This window comes from Parus major, chromosome 5 (genome assembly GCF_001522545.3).
Source record: "Parus major isolate Abel chromosome 5, Parus_major1.1, whole genome shotgun sequence".
Taxonomy (NCBI): Eukaryota; Metazoa; Chordata; class Aves; order Passeriformes; family Paridae; genus Parus; species Parus major.
The window spans coordinates 25,403,097-25,418,165 of record NC_031774.1 but is presented as its reverse complement, the minus strand read 5'-3'; the positions used below and the strand labels follow the sequence as shown (position 1 = coordinate 25,418,165).

Here is a 15,069-nt window from a genome sequence, read left to right as displayed (position 1 = left end):
CCTGCCTTCCTGCCTGCCTTCCTTCCTGCCTTCCTTCCTGCCTGCCTTCCTGCCTTCCTGCCTGCCTTCCTTCCTCCCTGCCTTCCTTCCTTCCTCCCTGCCTTCCTGCCTTCCTGCCTGCCTGCCTTCCTGCCTGCCTGCCTTCCCCCCTTTTTTTTTATGCAAAAAGATCATTTAGTGTAATTTCAAAATCACAGTAAATTATTCTTAGGCATGTATGACTTCTAGATGGCAAGTGGCATAAGGCCAAAAGGAAACACCCAAAACAAGCTCTTGTTAGGTCAGAGTACAGACTGTGTCATGTTGTATCACCTAAGCACTGGGTGACCTCATTACTGGCAGCACTAAAACACATTTCTGTAAATGATCCTAACCTTTCACTTAGTGTGAGACTAGCTAAAAATACTGACACTTTGGGTGGTACTGCAGGTCCAAGCAGGACGTGACAAACTTTGTTGAGACTATGGAGTAAAAGATTAGTCATTGAATGGGATTATCAGCTCAACTTTTAAATGAAATGCACAGCTCAGAATAAAATTATTCTGATAAAAGATTCACTCAAATTGAAATAAAAAATGTCAGCATTTCCAAAAGGTTTGACTTTGAAAATTCTCAATTTTTTTTATTTTTCAAAATCTTCTGGTTTTTTTCTTTTTTTTACTCTGTTGTGGGTTTGTATTTTTGTTTGGTTGTTGGGGTTTTCTTAACTACAGATTACTTTCATAGATAATGCAAGTCCTCCTGCAAATCCATTTTTTCTGAATTAAGACTCACCACTCTGTGTATATATTCGTTGTCACAGAGAAGACTCAGTGAAACATCAAGAAGGTGGTGTTTTGTTTTAGAAGCAGAAGTTTCTCTGTGCCAAATGTTAAGCTGGAGTCTGTATTGTCTGGCTGGTCTTTACAGGTAAGGATTGAGTTAGAAGATATTTACACAGACTTGAAGGATGGCATCTCTCTCATGAAACTCCTGGAGCTGCTCTCCGGAGAAGCTTTGCCCAAACCAAGCCGGGGAAGGATGAGAGTGCATTTTCTAGAGAACAACAGCAAAGCCATCACATTTCTGAAATCCAAGGTAAGTTAACACTGATATTAGAGATCACAATAGTTTATATATGTTATTAATTAATTATAGCATCATGTTCATTGTAGTTTCCCCCTCTAATATGCAATAATACATCCTCTGAAGACAGGCCAGGGATTTTATTAAAAGAAAAAAATTCATCTAATTTTAATTTATTTTTTATTTGAGTAATATGTTTTAGAAATAGCTAATATTCCTCTCTTTTGGAGGAAAGAAATGTGTTTCTTGCCTCTCCCTAACCACCATATTTCAAAAAGTATATATTGGACCACTATCCTTTTGCCAGGCTTTTGCTGAAACTTGTCATGAGCTGATATAGGAGCTTGTAGGTCTGTGGATCAGTGAAAAGATGTAGACATTAAACCTTTTTGCTTAAGAAAATGGCCTGAACACCCTCTCCACTAACAGTTTGTTACACTGAGAGCTGGACACCAGAACTTTTTGCTGAACAGATACTGGTTTATTAGCAGGTACAAGTAAAAGTGATTGGTCCTGAGAATATCGTAGATGGTGACAGAACCTTAATCCTGGGCCTTATCTGGATCATCATACTTCGATTTCAGATTTCATCTATCAAACTTGATAAGGTAAAACTGTATCTTTGTCTTTTTGCTTATGCAACTGAATTCATGTTGGTTTTGGTTTTTTGTTTTTTCCAAAGAGACAAAACAGTGACTTGGAGATAGAAAGAACATTCATGTTCTTCACTCTCTTCTACAATTTTTTTACATACTTTCAACTTCATGTAGAATTTCTCTGTCAGCTGTTCTGTCTTGATTTGAGTTCCATGATGCTGCTTTGCTCTTTCTCTGAAGAAGCGCATGATTTTTAAAATTATTTAACATATACTCTAAGAACATGAAAAACATCAAAGTCAATGATTTCTAAAAGTAGACCTGAATACATCACGTTTTGTTTCTGAGTTCTATTTGACATCTAAGGAAGCAAATAAACTGAACTTTCCTTTCTGCCTGATTTCTACAGATATTACAGAAGAGAAATGTTTTAAAAATTTCAGCACCTGCATTTTACTGTATCGTTTCTGCATTCATTCAATTCACTTTTTTTTTTTTAATAAAAAAATTCTCTTTTCATGTAAAATTTTTCTACCTTTATGGCAGTGACAGTCTACAAGTCATGACTTTGAGGGGATCTGTGAATTGAACAAAAGTAACACAAAGTGATCTTTAGGAACGTAAGTATAAACCCACTGATACTACTTTCACATATTGTTGACACAGATTTTTCTTTTCTGCTCTCTTCACAGGAAGAATTTGGAGGCAGAGCTGATGTTCTATTTGCCAATGAAGCCTTATTACTCTGGTGTCAGCATAAAACTGCCAGCTATTCCAATGTGAGTGTGAAGGACTTCTCCAAAAGTTGGAGTGATGGGCTGGCCTTCAATGCACTCATACATGCTCACAGGTAAGATTTGATGGATCAGTTCAGGCAGAGTTGCTCACTGCAGTTTCTAGCTCTTACAGGGTCTGAATTGCAAGTTTTTGTCAAGAAACTGTCAGATACTCTCTGCCCTTTCTCACTGAAGACTCTTCTTTCTTAAATGGATATTTTCTCTCTCCTTCTTCAAAGGAAGGACCAAAAGGTCCTGCTTCATAGCAGCTTTAGTTGGCTATAGCATTGAATTTCCAGGGGAATATCACATATCTGAACAATACTGCCCATTTGGTCTTAGCCCCCTGAGACATGTTCCCATTGCCCTTTTTCTAAAATAATTATTTTAGGCACTGGTTTTATTGAATGAACTTTGTGAGCATGTGTATCTTCTGGTTCAATTGTAATAGAGTAAGCAACTTCTCAGTCTCTTTCTTTCTCCCTTCTCTGTCCCTTTGAAAAAACGTGAAGAAAACAGCCAGAAGTTATTTTGTATCTTTATTGGAGAGAAACCACCTCTGGTAACCTTGAACACTTCTTTGTCCTCAACAGTTCTGCTATTTCTTACACAGGATGCCATAGTGGGATTTTGTAGCTTTCCCAGCTGGGAGTCACCTCCCTTTTCACAAGTGTCTCTCTACTGGGCTTTGGTTTTCACCCACTGGGGAAGAGAAGTAAGGGCAGGAGTGACAATTCAATTTCATAGAAGACAATTTTCTTCCTGCTATGTAGGCAAGGGGCATGCTCTTGAATGAAGTTCAGGGTCAAAGGAATTTCAGTGTTAATGCCACATAAAATTAGCAGTTATGTGACTTTTAACTTGGTCTCATGAACAGTTTATGATTTATGATCTGAAAGGACTTACTACAAATACAAGTCTTCCTTCATCTCCATGCCCTCTTCTTCTCCTTGCCCAGGCCTGATCTTATCCACTATAGCTCACTGCGGCAGGACCAGCCCCTCAAAAACCTGAACAATGCCTTTGATGTTGCTGAGAAAGAGTTTGGAATCAGCAAACTACTCGATGCTGAGGATGTGGCAGTGCCCTATCCAGATGAGAGATCCATCATGACTTATGTGTCACTCTATTACCACTACTTCTCCAGACTGAAACAAGGCCAAACAATACAAAAGAGACTTAACAAAGTAAGTGCATTGCTCTCATTTATCTCTCAAAAATCAATCCTTTTTTGACCTCATAGTTTCTGTTTGAGAACTGATATGGTGCCAAGGCAGCTTGAGGCATGGAGATCTCAATAATATTGGGAGAAGATTAAGACTAGGCAAAACCAGACCTAGTCAAAATCTCATTTAATAGGAATGTTGACCCCTTATTCCATGGAACTACACTGGATTTTGATTTCCTGTGAAAATCCTCATCCTTTCTTTCTAACTCCTTAGGCAGAAAATGAAAAAAAGCCCAAACAAATGAAACAAAATGAAAACAACTTAATATCACCACTACCAACAACAACAACAAATAAAACTGAATGATAGCTAAACTGGCTAATTTTACGTTTTTTTAAATTACATTTTTATTACTTTTTTATTAAATTTAGCTAAGTTAAGTTGGTTTTTTTTCTGTTACACTTCACATAAAATCATAAGCTGTATTAAAAATTTATTGTATCCCACTAATGGAAAAATAAAGGAATTTTGTAGTTGTTCCACCAAAGATCAGTTCCCTTGAGAGAATTTCTCAAGAACAAGAAACAAGAACAGAGAAATCTGTTCTTTTTTTGACAAAAACTCCAAAAGAAATAGCCTGCAGAAAACCTGCACATCCAGGATGGGTCCTACATGAACATCTGGACTCGTAGGTCTGCCTGTGCAGTTGAGAGGGGGAATACATTGTTTAATGGGAGGCACAAAAATCCAGACTGAAGCTTCTCTGGTGGTGACAAAGTGAAAAGGTTTTGCAAAGCAGATTTTGGTCAGCTAAAAATGTGGTCTGGGGCAAAGATCAATGATCCTGTAACGTGGCTCCCCACAGCACCAAGCTTGTTATGTGGAAGGAGTGTCTGGAGGATGCTCTTTGTCAGAGGACCCAATGTTAGGTAGTCCTGCAAGGAGCAGGGAGTTGGACTCGATGGTCCTTATGAGACCCTTCCAACTCAAAATACTCTAGGATTCTATGTCTTAGAACAGCATGTTCTCCACAGCATTAGATGAGAGCAGGACTTGGAATGCTGTCAAAGTTTGGCATCAGTGAGGAGAGTGAGCAGTAGGCACAGCTCTACACATGGGTCACTGGATTTTGGCCAGGAGACATTTTCTTTTGATAAACATGAAATAGCCCTTGAGTCCACAAGCGTGTATTAGAGGAACTATAAGGAGCAAATAGGCCATAAATTTTGTATTATATGAATAAAGAGTTTGTTTACTCTGTCCTTTTTCAGTTGTCATTGTGCTCCACTGCTTTTTCCATTTTTTCATAGTTATATTTATTCTTTCTTTTCTCTCTCTCCTCTTCCCTGCATCTTTTTGCTCCCTTTGACTACTTCTCTATTTTTAGCCTGTCTCTAATATTACATTCCTGTCTTCCTGCATTTCTGACACACACAAACACTCAGGAGGAGAAGGAAACAGATGTTAATCTCTTCATGTCCTTAGTCCCCTCAAATAGGCAGCCCTGAATTTACTAATAGGATTGGGAGGGAAGCCTGAATATGCCAAGGAAACCTTTGTGTTCAGACTAACTGTGTAACCAGGATGGCAGAGAGAAACAGCTTAGGGAGGCAAATCTCCTTTCCCTCTTCCATCTGAGGTGACCATGCATTTATAGGATCTTTCAGCAAGAACTGGGTATGATGGCAGAAAATACAGAAGGGAGCCCTGATGTCATGGGCTGCTTTTCCTGCACTAAAGGTTGGTGCTATTTTACTCCTCTTACAAGACTGCAGCACTTAGTCATTGCCAAGTGCACTTTCTGGTAGGCAGGAGCTGATGACCACTTGGAAGGACTGAGTCTTTTCTCAGTGCCATCTCCCTCACTAATCTGCCTGGCTGGGGCAGACAAACTCAGCAGAATGACAGAGGCAGAACATAGCTCTGTGCTGAACCTGATTTTTGCAGGAGTAAAGATCTGCATCTTTACTAAGTCAGGGTGTGGAAAAAATATCATGAAATAAAAAGACAAAGATGGAAAAGAATGTAAAGTGGAAAGAAAGGATGATTTATTCTTACACCTTTTATTTCATTAGGGATTTAATTCTGGATGTTTGCTCTAGTATTTACCTGTACTTTAAGTGAAGGCAGATCAGGCCACAAATGAAACAGATAAATATTTCAGTCTGTAAACAGACTTGAAAAGTTAGTATTGAATCAGAATTAACCTCTTTACCAAAGCTCTGTTTGGCCATGAAACATTTTCTAGTAATTTTTGTAAAGGAAAACGGTTCTAACACAAGAGATTGAGAAGGGGCTGTTTGACCATGGTCTGCAGTGTGCATGTACAGGATCTTGTCAGATGATCTCCTAAGATCCTACGTGGTGAAGCTAAGGGTGTGTAATTACTTATTAGGATAGAATTGTTCAGGGTTGAGGAATGAGACTGGGAAAAAAAATGAGGGGTTTTTTTTGATTGTGAAACAAAAAATGTGAACCATGCTATTTACTCTCAAATGTTTTCTTAAATAAAAACTGAAATAAAACGTTAAATAATATCAATTTATTTGTGTTTTATGGAAGGCTGTTCTGGGATTTCACCTAGCCTCAGATGTGACAGCTATCACCACATCAGTATAAAGATGTGAAGACTGCTGAAGACACTGCTTTCTGTTCACTCACCTTGCTTCATTCTGTTTCTTATGGGGCTTGTAACTTTATATCTTTATATTCCCACCACAGATTGTGTTCTTCCTGAAGGAGATAGATGACTTGAAGCTTCAGTATGAGCAGATGGTCTCTGACCTCCTGAAATGGATTAAACAGAAGGTGATGGAGCTGGATGACCGTCATTTCCCCAACTCTCTTCAGGAAATGTGGCTGCTCATGGCCAACTTTAAAACCTTCCGCACTGTGGAGAAACCCCCCAAATACCAAGAGAAGGGCATGATTGAAGCTCATCTCTTCAACATCAGGACCAAACAGAGAGCCAACAACCAACGGCCATACTTGCCTCCGGAGGGGAAGATGCTGCAGGATGTGGAAAAGCACTGGATCATCCTGGAAAAGTCAGAGCACAACCGGGGAAAAGCACTGCAAACAGAGATGCTGAGGCTAGAAAGGCTGGAACAGCTAGCCCAGAGGTTCCTGAAGAAGGCAGCCCTGCGTGAGTCCTACTTGGAAGACATGAGGAAAGTGATTGGCAAGCAGGACTTCTGGCCAGAGAGCGTGGACAGGATGGAGGCTGCCAGTAGGAAGCTGGAAGCCATTGTGGCAGATGTACTGCCCAGGAGGGAACGCTTCGCAGCCCTGGACGAGATGGCCACCGTTATCAGCCAGGAGAACTATCATGGCAAAGACCGAGTCTTGCTGAAGTGAGTGATGGCTGGGAGACTGTGTAGCAGCAGAGGTCAAAATTAGTTGAAATTCTGGGGTGTGGTGGAAGAAAACTAATTTTAACTGTGACTCTTGTCTCTGCTCCTCATGAGTAGAACTGTCAGGAATTTCTTCTGCCTGTTTCAGCAGATAAGGCAAACACTTCATCTTCTTCAAAATTCTATTTTTTTTCCTTTGATGATCAAAGCCTCAGAGCATTTATGGGTGAAAAATACTTTTAAGATATTTTTGTTATATATTAAAATATACCCACAAATTTCTACCAAATCTTCTATCTGCCATCAAAAAATGCTTAGAGAGATACTATTTTTTTTTTTCGCAAGTCGACACATTTCTATATCAGTCTGCAGTCTGGGGAGATGCAAATCGGTTAAGGCATGGTATTGTCAGATTTACTCAATTTTGGAGCAAATACTGAGAAATTATAAATACTCTGATTATCCCAGGTTATTATATAACCTGATTTGTGAGTATCTAAGAATGCCGTACAAATAACTTCTCTTGTGGTATTCTTTTCTAAATTCAGACAAAACCAAGACCCTCTGTGAAAACCCAGAAAACCAGTTATAAAAGAGTAAATCAAACTTTGAGATCAGATTGTGACTTATGATATAGTTTATATTAATGTTTTATTTTAAGCAGCTGTTTAAAGAACATTTCTTTGCTTCCAGGCCTTTCTACAGTATCAAGCACTGTAGGAAAAAAAAGAAATAAAAAAAAAATAGAGGGGTGTTTTATGGACAACCTTAAAAATTATGTCTAAATTTTAAAAAGTCAATGACAGTTGATGTACTAGTCAAAATTCTTGTAATAACATCTTTTTGACCTGTTTTATATTCCTGGCCTGTCCTCTTACGCTGATGTCAAGAGTCGTGTGTGCTCATTTAGCCCCTCTAAAGCTGCAAGCACTGAGATTCCTCCAGTGCTCCCCAAAGGCTTTGGTGCAAACTGGTAATTTCTTTCTCTTCCTTTGTAGGCAAAAGAGCATTTCAAAGCAATGGCAGGATCTCCTGGATCAGCTGCAGAGACGAGAACAGTCCCTGGGAACAATGCAGGAAATTCTGGGCCTCCTGAGGGACATAGATGCCATTACAGAGGAGCTGAAAGAGCTGCAGGTACTGAGCCCTCTCCAGCAGCACACAGCTTGCAGTGCTGCCAGTGTGTGTCCCCATGTTCCAGGGACTGGCTGGTGCCAACAGGAGATAAGTCTATCAGTTATAGAAAAAACCACAATTTTTACCTAGACGCCTAACTGAGCATTTCAGTTCATCATCACAGGTAACTACATGAGGAGAAAAAAACCCAGGCTTTGCTATAGGGGTTTTCCCTAATCAGAAAGCCTGTATTCTGTTACATGGAATGCACTAAAAGTTCAAGTTATATAGTAAAATAAAGATGAGAAATAATTTTCTAAATTTACAAGTGCAAAAGTAAAAGAGGAATAAAAACATCTCCTGTTTCCATTCCATGTAATTCTTCTGAACTAGCTTCTGGAAATACCTGCAGTAATTTTACAGATGGGAATTAGCTCAGGCTTTCAGGTATGCAAACTCATGAGAAAGGGAAGTTCTACTGTAAATAAATAGTGATTGCTTTTAGTAAGAATTTCCAGCTGTTACCAGAGTGTCAGAGCACAAAGCCCTCTTTTCAGCATGAGAAGTAACTGGGTTCATACTGATTTTGTAATGGAAGGAATTACATATACATCTTTTGCCTTTCTGAAGACAGAAGAATCCTTATGACTACAGGTTGTGCCCAAGCTGAAAGAGTCAGCATGCTATATGAAGTTGTAAATGTCTAATTAAAGATAAGACCTATCTCTAAGTTACAAATATTTCTGTCCTAGTGTTGGTAGGCAAAGAACACCTAATGGTAATTGTGTCATTGGAACAACGATAGCCTGAGAATGTGGGAAAAGACTGGTAAGGAAAGATAGTACCTTAGGATTAATAATTGTATGCATTGACACAATTAGAAAGAATACAGACTTATAAACACTCCCCACCAACTGGTGAATTAAGTACTATAAAATAATTTTTTTTTGTTATTTAGATAGAAAGTAAGCTCCTCAAATAAAAACAACATTCCAGTTAGAACATACCAAAAAATGGAATATTGTGGAATTCTTCAAATACAGACTGAATCAATCTGCCTACAGATGGGTCTATAGCAAAGGGATATTTATTGCACCCCCAAGTTCTGAGACCTTGAGTGCTTAATCAGAAGAAATATCTTAGGTGCAAAAACAGATGTTTATTTGATGAGCCCATTACTTGCACTGCAACCAATAGAAAGTCTGGATTGTTGCCATTAGCTTGTGGAATTGACCCAAAAAAAAGTATAATTTCTCTAAATAGGCAGCTTTTTTGCTTTACTTAGCTGACATTCTTGGACATTTAGAAGCTATAAGAGATGACAGGAACCTTTCAACTGATTTATTTGAACAGAGGCCCTAGATGCACTCTCTGAAAATGTCTTTTATTTCTTCTCATTTTGTAGGTGCTAGTGAATTCTCAGGACTGTGGGAAGCAACTCCTGGAAGTAGTGGATTTGCTGCAGAATCACAACTTGGTTGACTCACAGATCTCTTCCTACGATGGCAGATTGACACACATCACCCAGAGGACAGCAGAAATCAGCAAGGACAGCACAGTTAGATCAGAACTGCTTTATGCAAAAGTTCAGATGCTTCATCAGCTGTACCAGAACCTCACAGCTCAGAGCAAGTCACGGTAGGCCTGTGCTTGTGGCTCTTCCTGATTAGGATGCCCAACCCTAACTCTTTAATCAGAATTTTGCATTTGAAAAATTTTCATTTGAAAATTTTCATTTCTCCATTCATAAAGACATAACAAAAGAACTCAAGTGTCTTGATTGCAATTGACTGAAAGGATCATTCACTTCCCTAGATGAAGAATAGCTTCATTCTCAGCATTTATTATAACTTCCTTTATGAGAAGACTGAAGAGCAAATGGTTATTGCCTCATCTGGAAAAAGAACAAAATGTAATTTTTTTCTTTCGTTTTATTCCATGAATAAATTAATATATGACAAAGTGGAACTAAAAGTTTTCAAGTTCTGGATTTTTAAATTTTTCTTTAATTAATCTACCATTGTCTTCATGGAATCCTAATTTTGACTGTCACACACTGTTTATTTCCTTGGTTCAGTAAATTTCAGTTGGAAGAGGCTTTGAAGCTTTTTGAATTCTTCCGTGACTGCAAAGAGGAGGAATCATGGATCTCTGAGAAGTGGAAGCTGGCAAGAATGACAACACTGGGGAAAGATGTCAGCCAGATCACAGCCTCTATTCAGAAGAACAAGGTATCTTACTTTGCTGCTGGCTCCTTGTCTTTGTATCAAAGCAAGATTTCACAACATCAGTATCATCCAGTTCAGTCAGTGCAGCACTTAGAAGAATTCTGTCAAACTAATCCTTATCTCAAGTGTCATGCCAAGAGTTCAGAATTTTAAAAAAATGTGTAGAGTACACATTTTCTCCCAAAGAGGGGAAGGGTAAAGAAGGAATGTGCTTCATACTGGACTAGAAGACATTGGGCTCCAAATTAGCTAACATTTGATGGGCAAAAAAATGTTGTTAGTTTCTGTTTTTTCTCACCTTCTTTTCCTGGCTAAGAGAGATGAGGGTAAAGACAGAGGTGGTGAAAAGTTAAGGCTTGGGGCTCTTGGAAAAGTAATGCATGACAGTAGCAGAGAACAGGAGCCACTCTTCTCTCCTGGGTGGTGGGGAATGAGCTGTGCTTACACGTTTCCTGTCTTTGTGCTAGGCTCTTGAAGCAGAGTGCAATTCACACAGGGCCATAAGTGCAGATGTGATGAGGAGGGGCTGGGAGCTCAGCCAAAAGAACCCCACGCGCCAGGACGACATTCTGAGACAGACAGACAACCTCCAGAAGCTGTGGCAGCAGCTCCAAGACGAGGTGGCTGACCGCAAGAGCCGCTTGCAGGCAGCAGCCCTCATCAAACAGGTGAGAGGGTTCTTCTGCTGGGGTCTGTGATATGTGGGATGTGGCTCAGTTCTGCCCCACGCCCCCATGGAAAAGACAACAGTGACAGGAAAGATGTCATCTGTTGGTGTTCAAAAAGATCTCAGGCAGTGAAGTCTCAATCCTCCTGCAAGCCAGACACACAGGAGATTTGAGCAGCTGGGAGATGCTCTGAAGGTAAAAATGCTAATAGAAATAACTCACATGCTAGTGCGAATGATGAGCCTTTTTAAGAGGGTGGGTTAGATAGCTGTGTGACATATTTTAAAAAATGAAAAAATAAATTCCAAAGACCACCAACAAAAGAAACGTGTGGTAAGACTTAGATTGACCATGAACTTCACAAATATTGCAAAGTGTTTGACACTTCCATTCCGACCTACGATTTTACTCCCATAAACATTCACACATCTGCAAGTAAAGAATTTGTATAAAAGCAACGTTCTTAAGTTGTATCACATATCTCAGGTATTCTTAGTCTCCCTTTCTTAAGGTTTTGCTCAGTCTGTTGTTTCCATGAAATGTTTGAATAAAACTGAACAGTTTTTTCCTTAAGTCTAAATTCTCTCTTCTCTCTATTACGTTTGACACCATTATGATGTTTTAGTTTTTTCTTTGTTCCTCATTACATTAGGTTTAATTTTTTTCCTGTTGTACCTTTATTCTATATCTAAAAACCTTGGTTTACTCTTCTACAACCATAACCAGGCAATTGCAAATTCTGGAAAAAAGTAAACTTCTGTTGTAGACCAAGTTCATTGCTTGTTCCTTAAACATTTAGAAAATATCCGTTGGTATTACGTAGTGATGCCTACCAACATCATGCCTTGTGGGTTCCTTTTATTGCTGCTGTTATGCACCATGAAGTTTTAGCTAATTAGGAGTTTTTAAACAGCTGCATAGGCAATCCTTGAATCTCTTTACTCACTGTAATTCTGGGAATTAGCTGTGGGCATGAAATACATCAGTAAGGTCATTGAAGGTCTAGAGTTACCTTCACAACACCTGGAAGTAACCTTATGGCCACAGACCTAATGGAATTTCTCCTTATCCATAATTTTACAAAGAGGAAGGAGCTGGATATAATACTTCCAGGATGAATCCAAGTGTTTTCCTCCCTGTGTTCCTTCAGTACTTCGCTGACATCGATGAAGCAAATTCGTGGCTGCGAGAGAGGCAGCCGCTTCTCGCCAGCGAGGACTATGGCAAAGACGAATCAAGTGCCGAAGCGCTGTTGCATCGTCACTTGCGCCTGGAGGAGGAGATTGCAGCCTATTCCTCTGAGATGAGGCGCCTCAAAGAGCAGGCTGACATTGCAGCACAGCAGGCTCCAGCTGCGGTAAGTAGAGGAGGCGTTGTGTCATGTTGTGTTGAAGAATGTAAGTGAAGCGCTTTTTCAATTATTTGGTTTTTATTTATTTTGCCAAAATGGTATATTGCAAATTAAGTTTTTAATTAGAATGGGGCAAATTTTCAGGTGAAAAAAAGTTCCTTTTTTGCTCGTAGCACACCTGGTTAGTATTTTTTGAAGTGCTAGAAATACTCTGATCCATGATGGTTCCCTCTACTGGTGCTCACAAATACATTCTCACTCATTATTCTCATAAAATTACTCATTTCAGTAATCATTTAAAAGAAGATATTTAATCAAAACATGCTTTAAAATTCTTCTAAGGTAGTGAAGAACTATCCCACAATACCAGGAGCAGCTAATACTCTTCCTTATTTTTAAGGCAAATGAGATGAAGTCAACCTCTGCAGATGCCCCTCTTTTTCACTGACTAGAAAGGGAATTTTTTACCTGAGATCAGCTTGTTTAATAACAGAATTCAGGGGAGATAAATTGATGAATGACACATTTCATAGCTTTCTTCTTTAGACATCTATATTCACTCAATATTTAGCCCAATAAATTTGAGAGCAATGGGCATCACTTGTGGTCTTTCCTTTACCTCATCAATGTTAATTTTTATTAGAAAAATATTTTATTACTTTGCTATGAAATGTGAAGAAGCACATGGCAAGATGGTGTTGATGGACAAATAGAAGTATTGATTCACTAGGGTCCTCACAGACTTTGAAACTGGAAGTGTTCATGTACTAAAACATCACCACAAAGAGAACCATGATCGTAGTCAATTGTCTTGTTTTGTTGGCACGTCCAAAAATAAAAAAGCTCCTCCAACCAAATAACTTTGGTTTGGGCAGAAAATGAGAATTTTTACTGAATCAATAAAGTTTAAAATGAGCTGAATTAAACTTATTCTTTAAACAAATCCAAAAGGTTCTTCAGGTTTTTTTAATTATTTTTTTTAAGAATAAAATAGTGGAAACAGTTCTCAGCTTCCTACTGGAAGTTTTTGGTTTAAAGGGTCAGAATGCTGTGAATTGAACTAGCAAGTCCAAATTTTCCTTCCAAGTGAAATTTTTAACCAAATCACAAATTTTCATCCATTGATTTTGTTAATTTTTTCTTAACAGATGACAAAGAGGGAAGCCCCGAGTGACTTAAACCAAAAGACAACTAGGCTACTATTCAGCAGAACCTGGGCAACATCTGAAAGTGCATCCACTGGAACCTCAAGTCTGGATGATCATTTTCTTCCAGAGAATATCTGGAAGACCCAAGAAGAAATAGATTCACTTTATGAACATCTGCAGAGCATGGCTGAGGTATAATATCCCATTCTGCTGTGTAGTTCATTAAAAAGTCCAAACCAGTGAAAATTGAAATTAAGTGCTTTGCTGGCTTCTGCTTCTTTCAGTTTAATAATGTGCCTCAATCCTGTTAATTCCTGTAGAACTTCGAGCCTTGAGATTATCATTGAAGTTTTATATCAAAACAGACTTTATGTTGGCAAATTTCCCATTTACATTCCAGTATTTTTAGTCCATGAAGAGCAGATTCTTTTGCATAATTCTTTTTTATTCCCCCTTAATGCTCGTTTCTTGGAGCTCCTAAATCACCAGGGTGTCTTGCCCGACACCAGAAAAAATAAACTGTGACCTGCATTTTGTTAACATGCTGCTCTTCACTCACACCTGCTCTAATCATGCCCTAAAGACACACACAAACATATTGTATGTGGCTTTTACATATCGTAGGGACCACTGTCTAATGTCATCAGCAAGCAGCAGCAAGTATCACAGCAGCCTTCCTTGCTGTCCAGAGGCTGACCATTCTCCAAATGATTCTCTTGTGCTTTTAAACCACTGTTGCTCTGGGAAAAGTATTGTGATCTCAAAATTTCATGGTCAGTTCTCTTTCAGCAGTGTCTGGGAAAGCTACTAAGCTACCACCTCTGTATTGTAGCTTAAATTGAAGAATATCTTTCTGTTGCTTCAAATGGTAAGGAGTTATTACAACAATAGTTAAGTCTTCATCTCTTTTACAGAACAGAAAAAAGGCTCTGGAGGAGATGATTGGATATTATCGCTTCTGTAGCTCTTGTGAAGAATTTCAATCATGGATGAGAGATAAAGAGAACATTTTCCGCACTCTTCAACCTCAAGCAGACAATGTGGAGGTCATGCAGCAGAAATACCAGGTACCCCTTTTTCCTCTTCACAGATGACACCTTTTAAATCAATTTTATCTTAAGAGAAATGATAAAGTTAAGAAATTATGTTTTGAGAGCCTTTTCATTAATTTCAACTTAGAGATTCATACATAGACCAGATATTTCTTATGTACAGACTATGCCAAAGTTACTGAAGCTGATGAGACTCAGTCCCTTTATCTTCCTGTGAAGACAGGTATCCTGTACAAATATCATGGTACAAAAAGATTCATTCTGTGGTCTGTCTTACATCACCTTAAAAAAGTACCCAAATATGAAAAAATCCATCTGAGCATTTGCATCCCAGTGGAGTGGGACATAGGTGCACAGATGCAGTGTGCTCACCAGGGAGGTCAGGGGGCTGCAGGGGAGTTGTGTGCACAGGTGTGCATGGAGTCAGCAGGCAGGCAAGGGGAGAAGCCAGCTGTGAAAGTGGGATATGAGTGGATATAAGGGATTATCGAGAACTGTGTCCACAGAAATGGTAAAACCTCATGCTCTTCATTCTTGTATTTTTCCA

General features: G+C 39.0%; 1 protein-coding gene across 6 annotated transcripts in view; it reads left to right on the top strand.

The window, feature by feature from the left end:
- SPTBN5 (spectrin beta, non-erythrocytic 5) overlaps nucleotides 1-15,069 on the top strand; it is a 95,285-nt gene that overhangs the window by 7,779 nt on the left and 72,437 nt on the right. For 5 of the 6 annotated variants that reach the window (XR_004497846.1, XM_033515024.1, XM_033515023.1 and 2 more), the window contains exons 4-15: nucleotides 910-1,077; nucleotides 1,554-1,673; nucleotides 2,354-2,511; nucleotides 3,396-3,624; nucleotides 6,328-6,959; nucleotides 7,958-8,096; nucleotides 9,481-9,713; nucleotides 10,153-10,306; nucleotides 10,771-10,971; nucleotides 12,122-12,328; nucleotides 13,471-13,662; nucleotides 14,385-14,537. Coding sequence is in view for 5 of the 6 variants with exons in the window: in XM_033515024.1 (XP_033370915.1) it covers nucleotides 910-1,077; nucleotides 1,554-1,673; nucleotides 2,354-2,511; nucleotides 3,396-3,624; nucleotides 6,328-6,959; nucleotides 7,958-8,096; nucleotides 9,481-9,713; nucleotides 10,153-10,306; nucleotides 10,771-10,971; nucleotides 12,122-12,328; nucleotides 13,471-13,662; nucleotides 14,385-14,537 (2,586 nt within the window). In the remaining variant the exon portion in view is untranslated. Of the gene's footprint in view, nucleotides 1-909; nucleotides 1,078-1,553; nucleotides 1,674-2,353; nucleotides 2,512-3,395; nucleotides 3,625-6,327; nucleotides 6,960-7,957; nucleotides 8,097-9,480; nucleotides 9,714-9,883; nucleotides 9,988-10,152; nucleotides 10,307-10,770; nucleotides 10,972-12,121; nucleotides 12,329-13,470; nucleotides 13,663-14,384; nucleotides 14,538-15,069 lie in introns of those variants that run through there. The other variant, XM_015630854.2, reaches the window with a different exon arrangement.